Source organism: Carettochelys insculpta, chromosome 7 (genome assembly GCF_033958435.1).
Source record: "Carettochelys insculpta isolate YL-2023 chromosome 7, ASM3395843v1, whole genome shotgun sequence".
Classification (NCBI taxonomy): domain Eukaryota; kingdom Metazoa; phylum Chordata; order Testudines; family Carettochelyidae; genus Carettochelys; species Carettochelys insculpta.
In genome coordinates, this window is record NC_134143.1 from 37106482 (window position 1) to 37125533 (window position 19052).

Genomic DNA, 19052 nt, shown 5'->3' on the forward strand with positions numbered 1-19052 from the left:
TGAATTTTATGTAAAATTATGATCTATTGCAATGAAAATTACATACATGAAAAAATGATAGGTTATGACCTCATCACACTGAAACCTATACACAGAGGTCCAGCTATTATGGATCATTTTAATAAGCCAGTCTATTGAGTCAACTGTTGTAATAACATTCACTTTTCATTGAAAGGGCAAAATTACATTCCCTGTAAGGGAAATCCTTACTGAGGAAGGAAGAAAAGGCCATCACCATAGAGCCATTGCCATTATTTATTATTACTATAGTATTATTGTAGCATTTAGGAGATTGAATGAATCATAAAACAGAACCCCTCTGTTCTTCCAGATGTTATGCACAGAACAAAAGATGGTCTCTGCCCCAAAAGCCTACAAAGTATAATACAAAATGAACCTCTCTAATCCAGCACCCTCAGGACCTATCCAGTTCTGGACAAGAGAATTTGCTGGACCACAGGTGGTCAATATTGTCTAGCAGCATGACCAACACTTCCACTGCTTACTGGGCTGTTAGAAGATATTTAGTGGTAAAATACTGCTAAATAACAGTACAGAACACTGACAGCCAGGACTTCATGTGACTGCAGGAAACTCGTCTACACCCATGAGAAGTGGTTGTCCAGCTAACTAAAATTATACTGGAGTACAGATGTTGCTGGATGAGAGACTTCTGGATTACAGAGGTTCAGCATGTGCAGGTGACAACAGATGGATACAGAGAGATAGGTAGGGAGGCCATGGGAACAATGAGTCTGTATTTTTCAGCATCGTAGGCAGCGGTCTCAGTACATCAGCAGCCTAATACATTGTTACATATGTTGTAGGAATCACAGGAAAGCAGGGTTGTGAGGAGGATTATGTAAAAGATAATGAGCTGGTTTTGCAGGTGAGCATCTTAGGAAAAAGCAAGAAGTTGCTTGTTTGTTTCCATTGCCACCAGGAATTATATCTTGCAAGACATCATTTTGTATTGGTTCCCAAAGGATAACACTTAAGCTGCGTCTACACGTGCACGCTACTTCGAAGTAGCGGCACCAACTTCGAAATAGCGCCCGTCGCGTCTACACGCGTCGGGCGCTATTTCGAAGTTAACTTCGATGTTAGGCGGCGAGACGTAGAAGTCGCTAACCTCATGAGGAGATAGGAATAGCGCCCTACTTCGACGTTCAACGTCGAAGTAGGGACCGTGTAGACGATCCGCGTCCCGCAACGTCGAAATTGCTGGGTCCTCCATGGCGGCCATCAGCTGGGGGGTTGAGAGATGCTCTCTCTCCAGCCCCTGCGGGGCTCTATGGTCACCGTGGGCAGCAGCCCTTAGCCCAGGGCTTCTGGCTGCTTCTGCGGCAGCTGGGGATCTATGCTGCAGGCACAGGGTCTGCAACCAGTTGTCAGCTCTGTGTATCTTGTGTTGTTTAGTGCAACTGTGTCTGGGAGGGGCCCTTTAAGGGAGCGGCTTGCTGTTGAGTCCGCCCTGTGACCCTGTCTGCAGCTGTGCCTGGCATCCCTATTTCGATGTGTGCTACTTTGACGTGTAGACGTTCCCTCGCTGCGCCTATTTCGATGTTGGGCTGAGCAACGTCGAAGTTGAACATCGACGTTGCCGGCCCTGGAGGACGTGTAGACGTTATTCATCGAAATAGACTATTTCGATGTTGGCTGCATGTGTAGACGTAGCCTTAGAAGTAGGGCTTTGAATAACAAAAAAGGTCTACCCAACCCTGTCCTGGTAGCATTTGCTAGTGTGCAGAGATGGCAGAGCCATGGACTTATCTTCCATTTTTCCAAACAAAATGTTCCAGAGCCATGAGAGATAGAAACAATGATGACCAGTATGTACTTTGTGCTCCACAGCCCCAGTGCCAAATTATAGGTGCCTTCTGAACGGGCATTCTTAGTGGAAGAAGCTTCATACTCTTCCTTATTCTACAATACAGGGGCAGTCACTATGGCTACATCTACACTAGCAAGTTTTTTTTTTAAAAAAAACAGTCCTCTTCTGAAAAATCCCATGGAGGAGCTACCCACAAGACGTTTTCTTCCAATACTGAATGGGAAGAAAGTGGCACTTTTTCCAGTGGCCCTCTTCCACTCCCAGATGAGGAAGAGCTCCTTTTTCCAAAAGATTCTTTCTGAAAAAAATGCATGCAGACCTTCTGGCAACCTTTTTTTCCTAAGAGTGGTTCTCCATGGTGCTGGATTTTTCAATCCACAATATTTTCTGGCTCATTCTTTCAAGAGAACAGCCAGGTTTGGCTGCTCTTTATCGAAAGAGTGGATCGATTTTTCGATCCACTTTTTTGTGTGTGTTCGTGATCTTTTGAAAGAAGTTTTTCCTGAAGGGATCTTCTGAAAGAACTTCTTTCAAAGGGCCGCTTTGGTGTAGACATAGCCATTTTTTTAATAAAAGCTAACAAGGGATGAGAAAACAAAGACTGTGAATTGATCAAGTCATCTGATATAGTTTGACACCAAATTCTTACTATATAAAATTAGTAGAATCTATGTTTTCGCTATAGAGATTACAGGGTGTCTCGATTGTACTGTCTGGAATGTAAATGAAATTTTGCTTGGGGTTATTATTTGCTTTCATAATTATAAGTATTCAAGCAAGTGAGGCTTTAAATGTCTAATTGGTGTTTGTCTACATCATCACAAATTTAAAGCTGAGTTATGTTACATGATAATTAAGGGTCATGATGTTGACAAGGGCACACAGCTTCTTTATTTGTTGAAAACATAGCTATTGAGGTTAAAAAGTAGCTACTATGCATGAACATGATCTTTTTTCATAATTTTTTGCTCCTTTCTTTTGGTACAGCAAATACATCTGTGTGGATTATACCGTGTTATTTTTTAAATATAGAAGCTTCAATTGTTATTCTGGAAGGAGGCTTTCAAAGCTCATTTGTGCCTAAATGGAGAATTTAAAGGTCCCTGAGAACACATAGACAAGATGGATCTCAAAAGGGCTGAAAGAAGCCTTTCTAATATGCTCACAACCCATCAAAGATTTATTTCTGTATGTTAAGTTAAATCTGATACTTATGAGTTTTGGTTCCCACCTTGTACCCGATTTAGCTCAAAGTACATGGAGTAGATGTTTAACATAACAAAGTAAGCTGAAAACATGAAAGAATAAATTATGGTTTGACATGGGATCACTGAAATAAGTAGAATTTACCTTAGGGACATATCTGACCCATTTTACGTTGTTTAGACAATTATGCACTGATTTTCATAAAGAGCGCTCTTGAACTCAATGCTGGACTCATATTTTAGCCCCATAAATAACTGGAACTATTTCTACAACTTGTAGAGAGTCATAAAGGTAGATGTTTGTCTGGCTATGCCTAAAGAAGGTCAGGAGACATTTGACAGCAGTTTAATCTGGTTGCCATTTTGAAGAGGGGAAGGTCAAGGCCAGAGGTCTCAAAATCACAGCCTGGGGCCCATCTGCAGCCCAAGCAGTTCCACAGTCTGGCCCTCACATGGCTGCTGGTATGTGAGTCTCTGTGGGGGAAATGTCTGTACCCTTCCCCAAGTCCAGCCTCTGTTCTGCCCTCACCCCACCGCTTCCCATCTCTGTTTTGCTCTCTGCCCCACATCATAAGCCTTGTCCCAAGCTCCCTTCCCTGAGAGATGCTGCCTCAGGGATTGTGTGTGTGTGGGGAGGGGGCAACTGGCATGGTTGGCAACAGTGTATGGCTCCTGGGAGCCACTGGGAAGTGAAGCAACACAGCAGCCACGGATTTACTATGCCACCATCTCTCAAGCCACTCTGGCCACTCCACTTCACTGCAGTGGCTTGTGAGAGGGCAGTAGAGCAGAGCAGATGCTGCTGCATAACTTCACTTGCTGTGGCTTCTGCTGCCAAAGGGAGTGCAGGAGGGCCTGATCCCTGCTAGCTTCAGTCCACGCAGGCCCCCACAGGCTCTCCTGAGCATATAGGGGATTATCCCATCCATACGATGGCTGAGGTGGCCACCATGGTGTTCCCCAACATGCAGGGCCTGAGGTAGCCATGCTGAATCATCCTGTGGCTCTGCACACACTTTCCCCAGGCCACATGAATGCTGTGCTAGCAGCTAGAAGCCACGCTAGCCCGGCTGCATTACCCAGTGGGTTAAATTGCCCAGAGGCATCAAATGGGGCTGAGGGATGCATGGAGTTGGAGGGAGGGATCAGGCTGGCAGACATGGGAATGCGTGGAGTAGGAATCACAGGAGTGGAGGGTTGTGAGGAGGGTTATGTGAAGGAGCTCTACCAGGGAGGGGTGCCTGCTGGTCTATTAGGAGGATTAGAGGAGTGGCACTCGTCTTCAGGTAAATAGTCTGAGACCCCTGGTCAAGGCTCAGTGCTCACCTTTTTAAATCTCTCATTCCTGGGCAATGTGTCAGTGGGCATACTGGCAACTTTTATATCTCATCTGGCCAGCCAGCCAAATTACCACCACCCCCCCACCTCAGTGAAGGTGCATGGCAGTCATTCTAAGAAATGCAATCACAATTAATTGTTTCTGCAGCAATTTACTGATTCAAAAAGCAAACTTTGTTCAACTGCAGGGGAGAGCAATAAGCGGCCTGCAGATGAGATGTGATTCACTAGGCTTAGCTTCTGGTGAGCCGCTGGATGCTTCATTTACCACAGGTACATCTGCTCACAGCTCCCATTGTCTACAGGTCACTGCTTCCAGGACCTAGGAATTTGAGGAAGTGGCATGGGCTGTGCTAACACTTCCTGAAACTCCCATTGGCTGAGACCAGGAAACCACAGACAATGGGAGCTTGGAGCTGGAAGCAGTTGCACCTGTGGATGTGCAGGTAAATAAAATATCCAATGGCCTGCAAGGGCTAATCCTGGTGAGCCATGTCTGGCCCCTAGACCACCTACTGCCCACCCATGCTCTGCTACGTGATTGTGACAGATGCCACTGCTCTTTGTCAGTTGCTTAGTCTTTGGTCATGTGTTTGTCCACCACAATCTCATGGACATTGCATTGGGAGAGAACAACTTTGTCTTCACCATGGACAGAGACTGAGAAGGGAAATAGGCTCCAGAAACTCTTTATCTTTCACCACCTTTCTTGAAGAAAATCAGCCTGAAATTACACATGCAGCTATAATCTTAATAAAATAACAGTACAAAGGTATGCAAAACGGATTTACACATAAACAATTGTTTGCTTAATATAGCTAAATTTATGCCTTTCACACCTCAACTAAATCAAGCATTCTCTGGTTAGTTACCTAGGGAAAAAAGTGAATTGCTTATGTCCTTTGAGAGCAACCCTTGTCCCTTTGACCACTAGTTCACCAGGCAGCATTCTTCATCCCTGCTTCCCCTCTATCTGTGCTTATAAAATCCACACCCTAATTTCTCCAGTTCTCTATAGAGAAAGATATAGAGTAGGAGTTCATAAAATGGTTTCATTCCTCACGTTCTAGGTCATGGATTTTTGCGGAAGAGAAAACATTTAACAATAATTAATACCTGCCTATCACATGTACCTTGCTTACGTGGGTGGCAGAGAGCATAGGCAGAGGAAAGACAATGCCTTCCCAAACTGCATCACAGGGCTTCACCCATGCTCCACCAGAGCCCCTTCCCTAGTTGCTTTTGTTGGGTCAGAGGCTGGGGTAGGCAGGGCTGCACTATGCCTCCTCCCTTCCCATCACTGGCGCCATTCTGGCCATGCAGTGCTGGGACTGTTGGCACAGCCACGGGTGTGGGGTCCTTCCTGTTTAGGGGGTCTACCCAAGAGCTCTCCTCTCTGGAGCTTAGGGCCAGGGAAGACAGAGGGCCATGCTCCTTGCTGGAGCTCTATGTTTGGGGAAACTGCAGAGTTCTACAGAGCATTCAGGGGCCTGCCACCCACCAGCTCTCTGGAGCCGGGAGTGAGGCACAGCCTGGGACCATGCTGCCTACCAGCTCTCTGGAGCTGTGGAGCCAGAACAGGCTGCAGCCATGCCAGGTACCAGCATTCTGGGGCTACAGGCCTGGGGCAGACTGCAGCTGTACTGTCTGCTGGCTCTCCAGAGCGGGGGCATCTTGGGTCTATGGAACCCACTGGGTCTCTGGAGCGCCGAGGCAGGCTGGGGATCCTACCCTGAGCAGGAGGCAAGGGCCAGTGGGCAAAGTGGAGGTGAAAGGAGCTGGGAAGGGGCTAGCCATGGCTGGAGGGATGGGGGACTGGGCTCTGCTGGACATAGAAGAGGTGGGACCTTGGCCAGAGTGAGTGGAGCTGGAGGCTGGGGTTTACCCCCCCACGCCATGGGGTCACCCACCACCCATGCCCCACCGCCTCTGCTTGGTCAACTGTTGTCTTTCGTGGTCCACCTCTACTAGCTGTAGCCAATTTCATTCTGGCTTCTTGGTAAATACACTCCCACCCCATCCCAAGCAGTGTTTGTTTTATTTTATGATGAACTACGAATTGTAGACAGAGACCCAGACCTTTTGTAACAGTCATGTCGGTACCTGCAGTTTCTATTAGCTTTGGCTGCAGTTACAAAGTAAAAAGGGTTCACTGTGTCACTACTTGGATGGCAGGCTGCCAATAAGTGCTGGAATGTGGCAGGGATGGTTTGTTTAGTAACTGGCACTCTTTAATACCTCCAGCCTAATGTTTTGGTCATGTAAACACCAGCAATGAGTTCTCAGCATCATACTGGGCAAAAAAAAGCCAGAATGCTGAAGAGAGGCCCTAAAAGCCCTGTATTTGGCCTTGGTAGGAGACACACCTGGAGCCTAGACTCTGTGCAGCCTAATGCTTCTATGTCATGGAAGAGGAGTGCGATGGATATGGAGCTTGGATGGGAGGGACATGTCAGGAGACTAGCGGTAGGCCACCATGCTGCAAATTCCAGGAATCCCGGGTCCAGTGCAACCTCAAGAAGCTGCCTTTGTTTAACTTCCCCAAAACAGTCTACATAATGCCAGCAGCCTCACCAGCCCACAGAGCTGCCCACAATTAGGAGGTGCAAAGACGGTTTAAAGCTTTCTTTGTGCCTCCTTTCCCTGCTTGGGCTGTGAGCTCTGTGCAGCAGAATCTCACTAAGGATATACTTTCATATTATTGTTGCTCTGAAAACAAACTAATCAAGGAGGATAGTAGAATGCCTATAAAGAGGCAGGTGAAATCCTTAGGAAGGTACATGGCTGTTAGGGAAGATGCAAGATGATTGTCTTCTGCTGCTCTCTTTCACATTAATAGTTGGAAAAATTAGCTCTGGCACACTCTTGATGTCATAGTTAAAATGCACTTACCTTTCCAATATGTTTTAAATCTGAAAAGTACGTTCGTAGCTTTCATTTCTTTTGGAGCAGTTTGCCAACAAAGGAGAAAGAAATTGCTGGAAAAGCAAATACTATTTTCAGCAGAGTTAAATGGAGCATATATCCACTCTCAGACGTACATCATCTATTCAGGAGTGGAAAAAGTCCTTTAAACCACTATCCAGCTATATCTGAAGGACAGTGCTAATAATGCTTTGCACACATATTTTCACCTTATTCATTCCTGCTTATTTTATGTTTCCTACTAGGCTGATGATAAAGACACTGGAAATTACAGTGCAATGCAGTACAGACTCATCATACCCCCAATCAAGGATGGCAAAGAAGGTTTTGTGATCGAAGCCTATGAGGGGCTTATAAAAACTGCCATGCTGTTCAAAAACATGAGAAGGTCCTATTTCAAGTTTCAGGTCATTGCAACTGACAATTATGGAAAAGGACTGAGCAGCAAATCAGATGTACTTGTAAGTATATGAATCTGCCAATATCACCTTTAAAGCAGTCCTGATACATTAGAGGAAATTCTAACCTTAGGTAAAGTTTCAGCTCCAAAGAGCTAGAAGGGATGGGCATGAACTTTGTGAAGATGGTCTTTTTAAGATACTATAATTATCTTTGCTAAAACAAAAGCTTTTCTGAATTCCTGAGAAAGCATATGTTTGAATCACAGAAATAGGTTTAAATGTCCTATTAACTCAAAGACAATATTGCATGCTAGAACTGATTGCAGTCCACAGAACAGATCCTTTGGTACTCAACATCTACCAGGTTTTTGTATGCATTTTATTTAAAAATAATAAGCCATATGGTAAGGGTTGTAGAGCTTGATTATATTCATAGCAAGGGAATAGAGTAGTCTGCAAAGAATCATAAACTTCCTGTGGTCACTGAGAACACAATATAGGTACCTTAAGGAGTTTTATGAATTCAGACAAATAATTATTTTAAGACTTCTGAAAACTGAATGCTGAACAGGCTACAGAGGAAAACACAGGTGACCTCTTCTTGGTTGTTCTGGGATGTAAGGGGCATAAAAGTACATGGAGGGGGTGTAAATGGTGTGAATCTAACTTTTGGCTTCATGATTCAGGCAACTGAATGCTGCCCCAGAGATTTGGATTCTCTATCTTCCTCTTCTACAAAGTTCCTATGTGAGGCTAGTTAACTCATTTAAATGAAATTGTTCACATTTGGTTGCTGTGTATTCCTCATTTTCTCGGTGCTACGCTTGGGATGACTGAGGACTGATGTTCTATTTGACACTACAATCAAAGGGAGCTCTGCTTAGAAAAGACAAAGTACAATACAATGCTAAGTACTATGGAGAAATGTGGGTTTCTCAGTTTTAAAAGGGTAAACAGAATAATCTGGGTAATTATAGGGCTGTCAATTTGACATCAATCCCAGGTAAGATACTGGAGTGTCAAATAAGGGATTGAGTTACAAAATAATTAAAGCAGGGTCATATAATTAATGTCAATGAACACAGGTTTCTGGAAAATAGTGCCGGTTTAAGTAAGTTGATATTTTTAAAAACTAGATTACAAGTAGGGTGACAAAGGCAATTGTAATGATATAATGTACTTACATTTCTACAAGTCATTTGACAGGGCACAACATTTTGATTAAAAAAACTATAATGACATAAAATCAACATAGCTTCCGTTAAATGGATTAAAAGATGGCTAGCAGCTAGGTCTCAACACAAAATTACAAATTGGGCATCATCCAGTGATTCCAGTGGAGTCTCAGAGAGATAAGTTCTTGGGCCTATGTTGCTTAATGTTTTTATCAGGAAGAAAACACGAAATCATTGCTAATAAACGTTACAGAAACTGAGGGAATGATAACTAATGAAGACAGCTCATTGGCATAAAGTCATCCGGTTCACTGAAAAGCAAACAATACTAATTTTAATATGACTAAATGTGAACGTGAGCCATACTTACACAATGGGGCTTCTGACCTGGAAAAAAGCTTTGAGGACTGTGGTGGAGAATTAGTTGAATACAATTCAGATTCATGAGCAAGGTTCTCTCAGGTAAGAATAGAGCAGGAGTGGCCAGCACATGTCACAAAGGGCAGAATCTGGCCCAGGGAGCCTTTTCATCCTTCCTGCCAATTAGCAGCAGTGCCATTTAGAAAGCCAACTGTGGGGTGACTGGTCAGCAACCTGTGGCTCCAGAGCTGCATGTGTCTCTTTAAGGAGCCATTTGTGGCTCCAGACAATGCCGCCACTGACTCCTCCTCTGGCTCCCTGCCCTGCTGCACTGAATTAATGGAACTCAATTTAATTGATTTAATAGCTGGCTGGAGGGATCTGACCATTAAACCCATTAAATTGTGTCCCATTATTTCAGTGCAGCAGGGAGAAGAGGGCTGGAGGAGCCACACAGCTGCACTGATGAAGTGGCAGTGGTGGTGGCGGTGACAGCTGCAGCCCAGCAAAAGTAGAGTGGGTGGGGCGGGGGGGACAGCATTGGCATTGCATGGCGTTCCTATATGAGGTAATTTGGGAGGGGCAGTTTGGGGCTGAGAGGAGTTAAGCCTGGGGTAGGTTTGGGGCTGAGAGGGATTAAGTCTGGCAGCAGTTTGGGACTGAGAAGGGTTAAGCCTGGGGACAGTTTGAAATACTTATGTTACTTTTTTTACAACATGAAGTATTCATTGACCAATGATGCTTGAAAAATGTGTCTGCGGAGAAATTTGATCCACCCACATTATTGCAAAGTGACTTGTTCAATATTTTATGCAGTTACTCCTGGGGCATGGAGGCAGTTTAGGTTTATTTTGTGTTCTGGTCCTGGAACACACAAAAAATTGCCATGTAGCCCCTGATGAAAAAGGTTGGCCACCCCTGGAAAATAGAGAGGTTAGTTTGCTTCTTTGGCATTGGTGCAACCTCTGCTAAAATACTGTGTCCAGTTCCAGTGTTCACACTTCAAAGATTTGATAACTGGAGAGAGTTCAGAAAAGAAACCCAAGAATGAATAAAGGATTATTTTTGGAAAAAAAAATATTTATGTGGCCAGCTGATGGGAGAGGGTAACAAGGGCAGTTGTCCTGGGGCCAAGCAATTTAAAGAGTCTTGAATTCCCTTCCACCACTGCCATTACCACAGGTGCAGCATCACCTGGAGACTCAGGCCCTTTAAATCACCACCCAGCATGTTCGGGGAAGCTCTCGGGGCTGGCTGAGGTGACCATTGCATCATGCTTACAGATGCAAGGATCTGGAGAGCCCCCATCAGTGATGCCTGTGGGCTCCACGAGCCTGTAAGCTCCCTCCTTCTTCCCCCCCAGTGTTTATGCAGTACTCGTTAAATACTAGAGGAGTTACTGCTTTAACTGACTAATTCAGTTTATTCAAATAAGCTCCTCATTGCTTTTGAGTCACATTTACTGAACTTATCCTGAATTTTATGGCAAGTTTGTTACATTGTTTTTCTTAAACAGCAGTTTGCATATGCAGATCAGTGTATCTGATGACATTTCAGGATCATTTAAATATTTTAAGTTAAATTAAAGTTCAAAAGCTGGAAGATGATATTTGATATGAAATGATCTTCAGGTATGTCTGCCAAAGTGCTTACATGGCTCAAACGTCATTTGTGAAAAACAAGGTGTCTCTCTCTCTCTCTCTCTCTCTCTCTCTCTCTCTAAAGAGCAAAATTGGCTCAGCCTAATTTTAAAATTTCTTATGATTAAAGTGTCCCACTTTACAAGTCTTGGCTACCTATTGACTCTTTTGCAGAGATATGGTACTCACAGCAGTTGCTATAATCTCCTTATGGACACTCTCCAAGTTGTAGTAAAGATTTCAGATTTTACTTTCTCTGTAAAGACTGGAAGCAGCTGCTCTTCTTATAACCCAAGAGAATAGCGTAATTTTCAAATTTCTTGTTCGACAGCTCAGTGGCTTATATTAGCTGCGTCTACACGTGCACGCTACTTCGAAGTAGCGGCACTAACTTCGAAATAGCGCCCGTCACGTCTACACGTGTTGGGCACTATTTCGAAGTTGAAATCGACGTTAGGTGACGAGACGTCGAAGTCGCTAACCCCATGAGGGGATGGGAATAGCGCCCTACTTCGACGTTCAACATCGAAGTAGGGACGTGTAGACGATCCGCGTCCCGCAACATCGAAATAGCGGGGTCCTCCATGGCGGCCATCAGCTGGGGGGTTGAGAGATACTCTCTCTCCAGCCCTTGCGGGGCTCTGTGGTCACCGTGGGCAGCAGCCCTTAGCCCAGGGCTTCTGGCTGCTGCTGCTGCAGCTGGGGGTCCGTGCTGCATATACAGGGTCTGCAACTAGTTGTTGGCTCTGTGTATCTTGCACTGTTTAATGAAAGTGTGTCTGGGAGGGGCCCTTTAAGGGAGCGACTTGCTGTTGAGTCCGCCCCGTGACCCTGTCTGCAGCTGTGCCTGGCTCCCTTATTTCGATGTGTGCTACTTTGGCGTGTAGACGTTCCCTCGCTGTGCCTATTTCGATGTTGGGCTGAGCAACGTCGAAGTTGAACATCGACGTTGCCTGCCCTGGAGGACGTGTAGACGTTATTCATCGAAATAGCCTATTTCGATGTCGCAACATCGAAATAGTCTATTTCGAATTTGGGTGCACGTGTAGACGTAGCCATTGTGTGGTATTATCCTGGTGCTACTGATTTGGTTAAAATACTGTTTAAGAGAAGAATGGTTATTTCTCAGTCTCAGTTTACATATTTAAATTTCATTCTTCCTCCTTAGTGATGAGGAGGCTGATTGTTCTTGAAATTCAAAGTATGGTGGTAGAATGCAAAAGAGAGTAGACAACATTAAATCAGTCATCAAGACATTTCAAACAGGGATAGGTGAAATAATCTTTCCTTCATGATCAGTCTGAAAATTGGAGGTTGGATAAGAATGAATGAAAAATAATATTATAAATAACATTTGCCTTTTTGTGTACTCGCTTGGCACACATATTTGCTGCCAAGTACCTGGTGACTCTTTAAAATGTTACCTGGATATAGGAAGGGTGAAGAGTTTTTACAAGATGTCAGTGCTATCCAGGGAAATTAATTTTATAAGATAAGTAATTTGGATATGGGATCCTGGCCCCATTCAAGAGAGCAAGAGTTTTACCTTTGGCAACAATACAGCGCAAGGATCTTACATACAGTTATAAATTTATTTTAAAAGCTGGGGGGGGTATGGATTTTTTCCTTTTTATTTTTATTTTTTTTCCTGATCTGTGCATTGAGAAAAAGAGTCAGATATACAATTTAGGGAAATATAAACTCTGTGTTACTTATATTTTGGACTTCTTTGGAAGAAATTAGAATAAAACAGAAATGACCATAAAAGCTTTCGTTGGTGAGTTTATGTACAATGATGCAATCAGAAATGTGACAAGACGTTTAGTATGGTAACAAAGTACTGATAATTTATTTTAATTAGTCTGATATCTGCCTTGATATTAAAGAAATTAAATCAATTTTAGCATTGAATTTTCTGATATTTCTGATATCTCAAAAATACTGAAATGCTAATAAATGTTTGAAATATGGCAGTTGAGGTATCCATAATGCATTAAACTGTAAATAAAACCAGCCAAACATCCCCTCAAAATCATCACATCTCACTTTTAGTTTAAAACCTTTGGTTGCTACACAAAGCAAGGATTTCAGTTTACTTATTCTCAGTTTGAAATGTGAAATCATTATGATAGGTCTTGGCTTTAAAAACGAAAATGTTTTTCCTGTTGTTTTTGTATTGGGAGAATGTTACACATGAAAAGGCCAACTGTATTTCATTGCTGTGTTTTCAGGTTTCTGTGGTCAATCAGTTGGATATGCAAGTCATTGTTTCTAATGTTCCTCCCACTCTCGTGGAACAAAACAAAGATCAACTTATAGGGTAATGAATTTATTTATTATATACATATCGTATGTGTGGTTCACTGTTTTTATATCAGTTCAGCAAAAGTTGGTTTCTGTATACTAAAATTCACATATGTTGTGTAAAGGCTTTATTGAATGAGAGTAAGGCAAGAGTTACAAGATAGTATAAAAAATCTGACACTGAAAATTTGAAGGAGCAGCTATGTAGTCACAAAATTACAGGGTTAAAAAGATTTAAGTGTGTCTTGTAACATTTTCCTCTCATTTGAACCCTATTGACATCAAAAGTAAGTTTAGTAGGGTTGCATGGTTGCAACTGAGGATAGAATTTTGGCGTGCAAAATCTTGTCATTTGGCCAATATTCAGCTTGGTCATTTTTAATACGTGCATACGGTGATGAAGGTATGATTAATAGTTAATGAAACATTATTTACAGTGTATCATGCAAAGATATTAGCCAGAAGTAGTTGAGAAAAAAATAATTGAAACCTTTAATGCTTTGTAACAAAACTGAAGATTTTTGCTGTATTGTAAAATGTCCAAAATGATTTTTGTTAGACATACATTAATATACTTCATATTCCAATAATGCAGTAATCTCCAGAAGTGTCGGGATTTCATAGCTAGTTTCTCTTTTAAGTCAAGAAGAAATTGCTTCACTCTGGCTCTTCAGCAATGCAATCATAAATTAATCTAAATAGGAGAGAAAATATTTGAACTTCCAGTTTAATTTCTCTCATGAGATCAGGAAAGATAGTTGTTTGGCTTATTTATGACAGAAATGACTATAGAAGATAATCACTTTTTTAGCTTTTGCTCTTCTATAATTTTTCACGGCAGCAAGGCAGGCTATTCAGCAGATTGCCGAAGTTCCATTCTCTCTTGACTGTCCCCATGAAAAGTGAGATACATTAGGAGTAATGATGTGCTTATCCACTAAAAAAGAATAGCGTCATCCCCAGAATGCCTCTCATTTCTACCATCTCCTGGGGGGGAAAAAAGTCGTAACTCCTGAGGAGGTGGGTTTTGTCTCTTTCCCCATTCTGTTTTGAATCAGGTAGAGTTCAGCTGCTAAATTCTGATGCTAAAAACACTCTTTAAGTTATCTAGAAGAAGGTCTGTACTCTAGCTACTATCTCTTAGAGCACTAAATAGCAGATAAAGACATTTGCTTGCTTAACAGTAGTCACTTGCCTTCAGAAAAGTGGCAGCATTGTCTAAAAAGATAAAGAATATATCTAGCTATGGATATATCTAGGTACCCATGTAATATTTTTCTTCCTTTTGGTGAGGTTTTAAGTTCACTCTGTCAGAGTGTGGCATCCAGTAGCATCTTTTTGAGTAATTTGTAGAATCATAGCTTTCCTCAGATAGATTGATGAAGGTTTTGAGGATGAAGGATGAGATTCTCTGCTGCCTGACCAAGAAGCACAACACGGACCTTAGAGCCCAAAGAGATGTTGACAAAACTGGTGGAACGTACACACACAAAATATGTTTTGTCGACCGATTGTTGACAAAATTCAGCACTTTCACTGGCATCATTCTGCATCTCAGCCATGATGCATGACGCTGCTCTCGACAGATTCTGTCAACAAAAAAAAAAAAGCTTTTTGGACACTCTGGGGGACCTTCTGTTGGCAGAAGGGCATCCAGAACAATGGGCAACTCTATCTGCTGTGCTTCCGGGGGGCCTGTTTTGTTGAGAGAGTGGCTGGGCAGTCCAGCTACCAATTGGCTTTTGTGTGTGGCTGCACTCTGTCAATAGAAGTTACGTGGGGAGATCTCTTCTGACAGTGACTTCTGTTGACAGATCACTCTAGTGTAACCATAGCCCTGGACTGTTCTGTGAATCTTGCCCCTGCTGGCAAAAAGCCCCTCTGAAAAAATTCAGACAAAAGGGTCTGGCAACAGAGGGGCTTTTTGCCAGCTGGGGCAAATCCACACAACCTCTTTATTGCCGGCACCCCACTCTGCCAAGGCTGAGTTCTCGTTTGGCTATGCTAATGAGCTGAGGGATCATGCTAATGACCAGCCATATGCAATTTCAAGGCTTTTTATTAGCATGGACCTGCTAGGAAAGCCGTGCTGTGTAGACTCAGCCCAAGATTTGTAATAAGGTCGTCAGAAGACAGTTTCTGGGAATCTTCATAAGTTCCTTGGCTGAAGTAATTCTTTCCTAGCCATATCTGGGCTATTCAGAGCTCCTTTATATTGTTCTGTGCATTTTATGTGGCATAAAAATTTGTAGCCTATGTGAGATGCTTACCAAAGAGTCATGATTTTATTGTGATAGATTCTTTTGAAAAAAATATATATATAATAAAAATCATAAAATATGGAGCCAGAATCTGAATTCTTAAAATGAAGTCAGATAAAATTTTACCTTTCAAACAGGTTGATCCTCCCTACTCTGGCACCCTTGGGGCCTGACCAGTGCCAAATAAGAGAATTTGCCAGACTGTGGGAGGTCAATATTGTCCAGCAGCATTAAAAACACTTATGCTGCTAACTGGGCTATTAGAAGACATTTAGTGGTAAATTAGAGCTAAATAATGGTACAAAACACTAAGCGCCAAGACTGGTGTCTGTAAACAAACTTTATGGCACCATGGGTAACTTGGTCACACTCATGATAAGTTATCATCTAGCTAACTAAATTCATGCTGGATTGTGGTTGTTGCCAGAAGAGAGAGGGCCAGAGAGTGCTGAGAGGTTTAACTTGTAAGAACAGCAGCCAGAAAATTAATATACAGCAGTGTAACAGTTCTGCCCATGGTATACATGACAAACTCCCATATTTAAAACAGATTAACAGTTTGTATTGGAATCAAATGAATTCTGGAAAAAGACGTTATTGAAAACTTGCTCAAATAAAACTTAATTTGTTTCAAGAGCATTCACAAGTCAACGATTTTTATTCATTGCCTGTGGATTTGACTGTTTTACTTAAGAAAATATTTGCAAAAAATGAAGGTCTCAGCAATTTTCCTACAAATATATATTTGTCTGAAAGTTTCAGCTGGAAGTATATTTTCATGGTCTTCTTGAAATTCCTTTGTTTTTCCTCCTGCTGTTTATAAAAGCTTTAATCATTTAGTCAGGGTGAAACAGCTCAATGTGACATATATGACCCCTCAAACACCACACATAACAAATAATGAATAATCAAAGAAATAGTGATTGGAAATAGTTTGTGAACCATCCATAAGGTGAAATATTTTTCTTGAAGTGTTTTCAGAACATTTTCAATAATGAACACATTCATAAAAGTTAGAGCATTGACTTAGAATTTATGAACAGAAAGAAAAACCTACCGGCATCAAATACATTATATTTCACAGAGGACCTGCCCAGCCAGCTCTTGTTTGTTTGAAAGTTATGTTAAATAAAAACTGTGAAAACTACAACTGCAAAATTTGCTGGTTTAGAAAGCTGAATACTTAGTACTTTTGATGCAATAAAGTTTGTGACAATACAAAAATATTAAAACAGGCTATAACCTATTAAGAAATATGATATTGACTTTCAAATAAGAATAATTAACTTCAGCCAAACTTCAGATGGTTAGTTGCCTGAACAAAAGAATAGTCTGTGCATAGGAAGAAAGAACATTTCTATTCTGTGTTCATTTTACTTTAAAGTATTGGCTTATTAGAAAGAGATAAGTGAAGTACCACTAGCTGGCATTTCAGATAGTGCCATGATCCTGTAAAGTCATTCAATAAACACTACAGATGTCCCTTCACTTCAGTTTCATCAATCAGCTGTCAATTTCCCCTAGTCTACACATCAATGTCAAACTCCCTGTTTCATTCAGCCACTTCAGTTAAGGCTGTTTGAAGTAGGTCCAGCTAGGTCTGCTACAGCTCCTGGAGGACTGACGGAGGAAAAATGGGTTTTGCCCTGTTGGAGAAATTGGTGTTCATGGTCCCTTCTTCAGAAAAAAAAATCCTTTTGGAACCAGAGAAAGTATTAGAGACTGTTTTCTCATTTGTTTTAAATACAGAGTATTCCACTGTATGTATAGGGTACCATCTCTAAAGGAATGTGTATCATGTGGCTCTGCGCTTCCTGATTACCACTAAAAATACTTGAATGAGGCTAATCTTGTGATACTTGTGGCTTGGATGTACTGGAAATGTTATGTGAAAACAAATTCTCATGAGAATTGCACTTCAGTTTTATACCACCCAAATCATGTTACCCAATACCAAATAATGTATAGAGTAGCTAAAAAATAGACCTTCTTGAAATAATTGTAACTGTTTCTATTTGTCAAAATACTCCTGATTTGGACTCTTCAAACCTTTTGCAAAATTTGACCAGTATTTCAACTTTTTTTAGACTTATGTGAAGTTTTGAGTTGTATTTTTATCATATGCATTTGACTTGCAGTCTGGGTTAATTATGTGCATTATTCATTATATATTTATTCATTATATATTTATTATATACATATGTTATATAATTCATTATATATTTATTCCAGTTTCCTGCAATGGAGTGTCCATTGCACACAAGACCTGAGCAATCTAAAGAGAGTCAGCCAGTCTTGTTGGCTGGACCTGGAGGAGAGCCAGAAATAGATGAACCCAAACTGCAGATGAAGCCCAGCAGGGCATGCAAAGACAGGGCTTGCATAATTATAGCCAAGAAGTTGAGAGCACATGGAGGCTGACTGACTGTAGGGCCAGGATGCAGTCCATAAGAGGCTGAGAGCTGCTGCATGTAACTCAGAATTTGGGGGCAGGTTGGGTTTTTGGATGGCTGACTGACTGAAGAGAATTAGAAAATGAGGAAGAAGCAGCAAGGAATGAGGAATAGCTTCATATTAGGAAGAAGAAAACAAGAATGGAAATATAGGTAGCTGAACAAAAGATACCAGACTTGGATGGTAAAAAAGAGTGAGGAAAAGGATCAACATCTTATAATCAGATCACTAGGGCTATGTTTACTCTACAACAATATGTCGACAGACGTTACTGTCGGAAGAGATCTTCTGGCAGAACATCTGTCGACAGCTCACATCCACACAAAAGCGGATTGAAAGAGCAATCTGCTCTGTCAACGAAGAGCTCCTAGACTGCCAGGCTGTCTCTCGACAGAATGGCCAACAGGAAGCACAGCAAACAGGGCTGCCCGGTGAATTGGAAGCCCTGTCAGTTGACAGAGGGCCCCCTGGAGTATGTATATGGATTTTTTGTTGAAAGGAAACTATTGACAAAGGCAATATTAATTAATAGGAGAGGACAGAACACAAATCATTCACTGTAATTTGACTAACATATAAAGGTGCCATTGGGGATAAGTATAGGTATTTACTCTTGAGGGTTAGCCTACCTTTCCTTGTCCCTTTGTGATGTTATAAAAGTCAAAATTTGGGGCATGTGAAAACTGTCTGAAAGTGGTGAGATGTGGAACCCTCTTTTTAGAACTGTCTGGGAGAAACAGGACTAAAATGCAACAATTGTTGGGATAAACCAAGTGCAGCACACTCCGGTTGTGTGGAAGTGGAACAATCCAGGGAGATACAGAAAATTAAAATGATTTACAGGTTGAACCTCGCTAATCCGTCACTCTCTCATCCAACAACATCTGTAAACTGGCATGATTTTATTTAATCCATACAACCACTTATCACAGGTGTGGCCAAGTTTCCTGTGGTCCCCTAAAGTTTGTTTACATCTACCAGCCCTTGCTGTCAATATTCTGTGCTGTTATTTAGCTGTAATGTACCCCTAAATGTCTTCTAAGAACCCAGTAAGCAGTGGAAGTGTCGGTAATGCACTAGAAAATATCGACCTCCTGAGACACAGCAAATTTTCTCATCTGGCACCAGTAAGGTCCCAAAGGGGCCAGACAAGAG

The 19052-nt window shown here is 41.9% G+C and overlaps 1 protein-coding gene across 1 annotated transcript in view; it reads left to right on the forward strand.

Moving 5' to 3' along the window:
* Window positions 1-19052, forward strand: part of PCDH15 (protocadherin related 15) — a 695579-nt gene that overhangs the window by 595208 nt on the left and 81319 nt on the right. The window contains exons 26-27 of the mRNA XM_074999591.1: window positions 7548-7763; window positions 13110-13198. Coding sequence (XP_074855692.1) covers window positions 7548-7763; window positions 13110-13198 — 305 coding nt within the window. The remainder of the gene's footprint in view (window positions 1-7547; window positions 7764-13109; window positions 13199-19052) is intronic.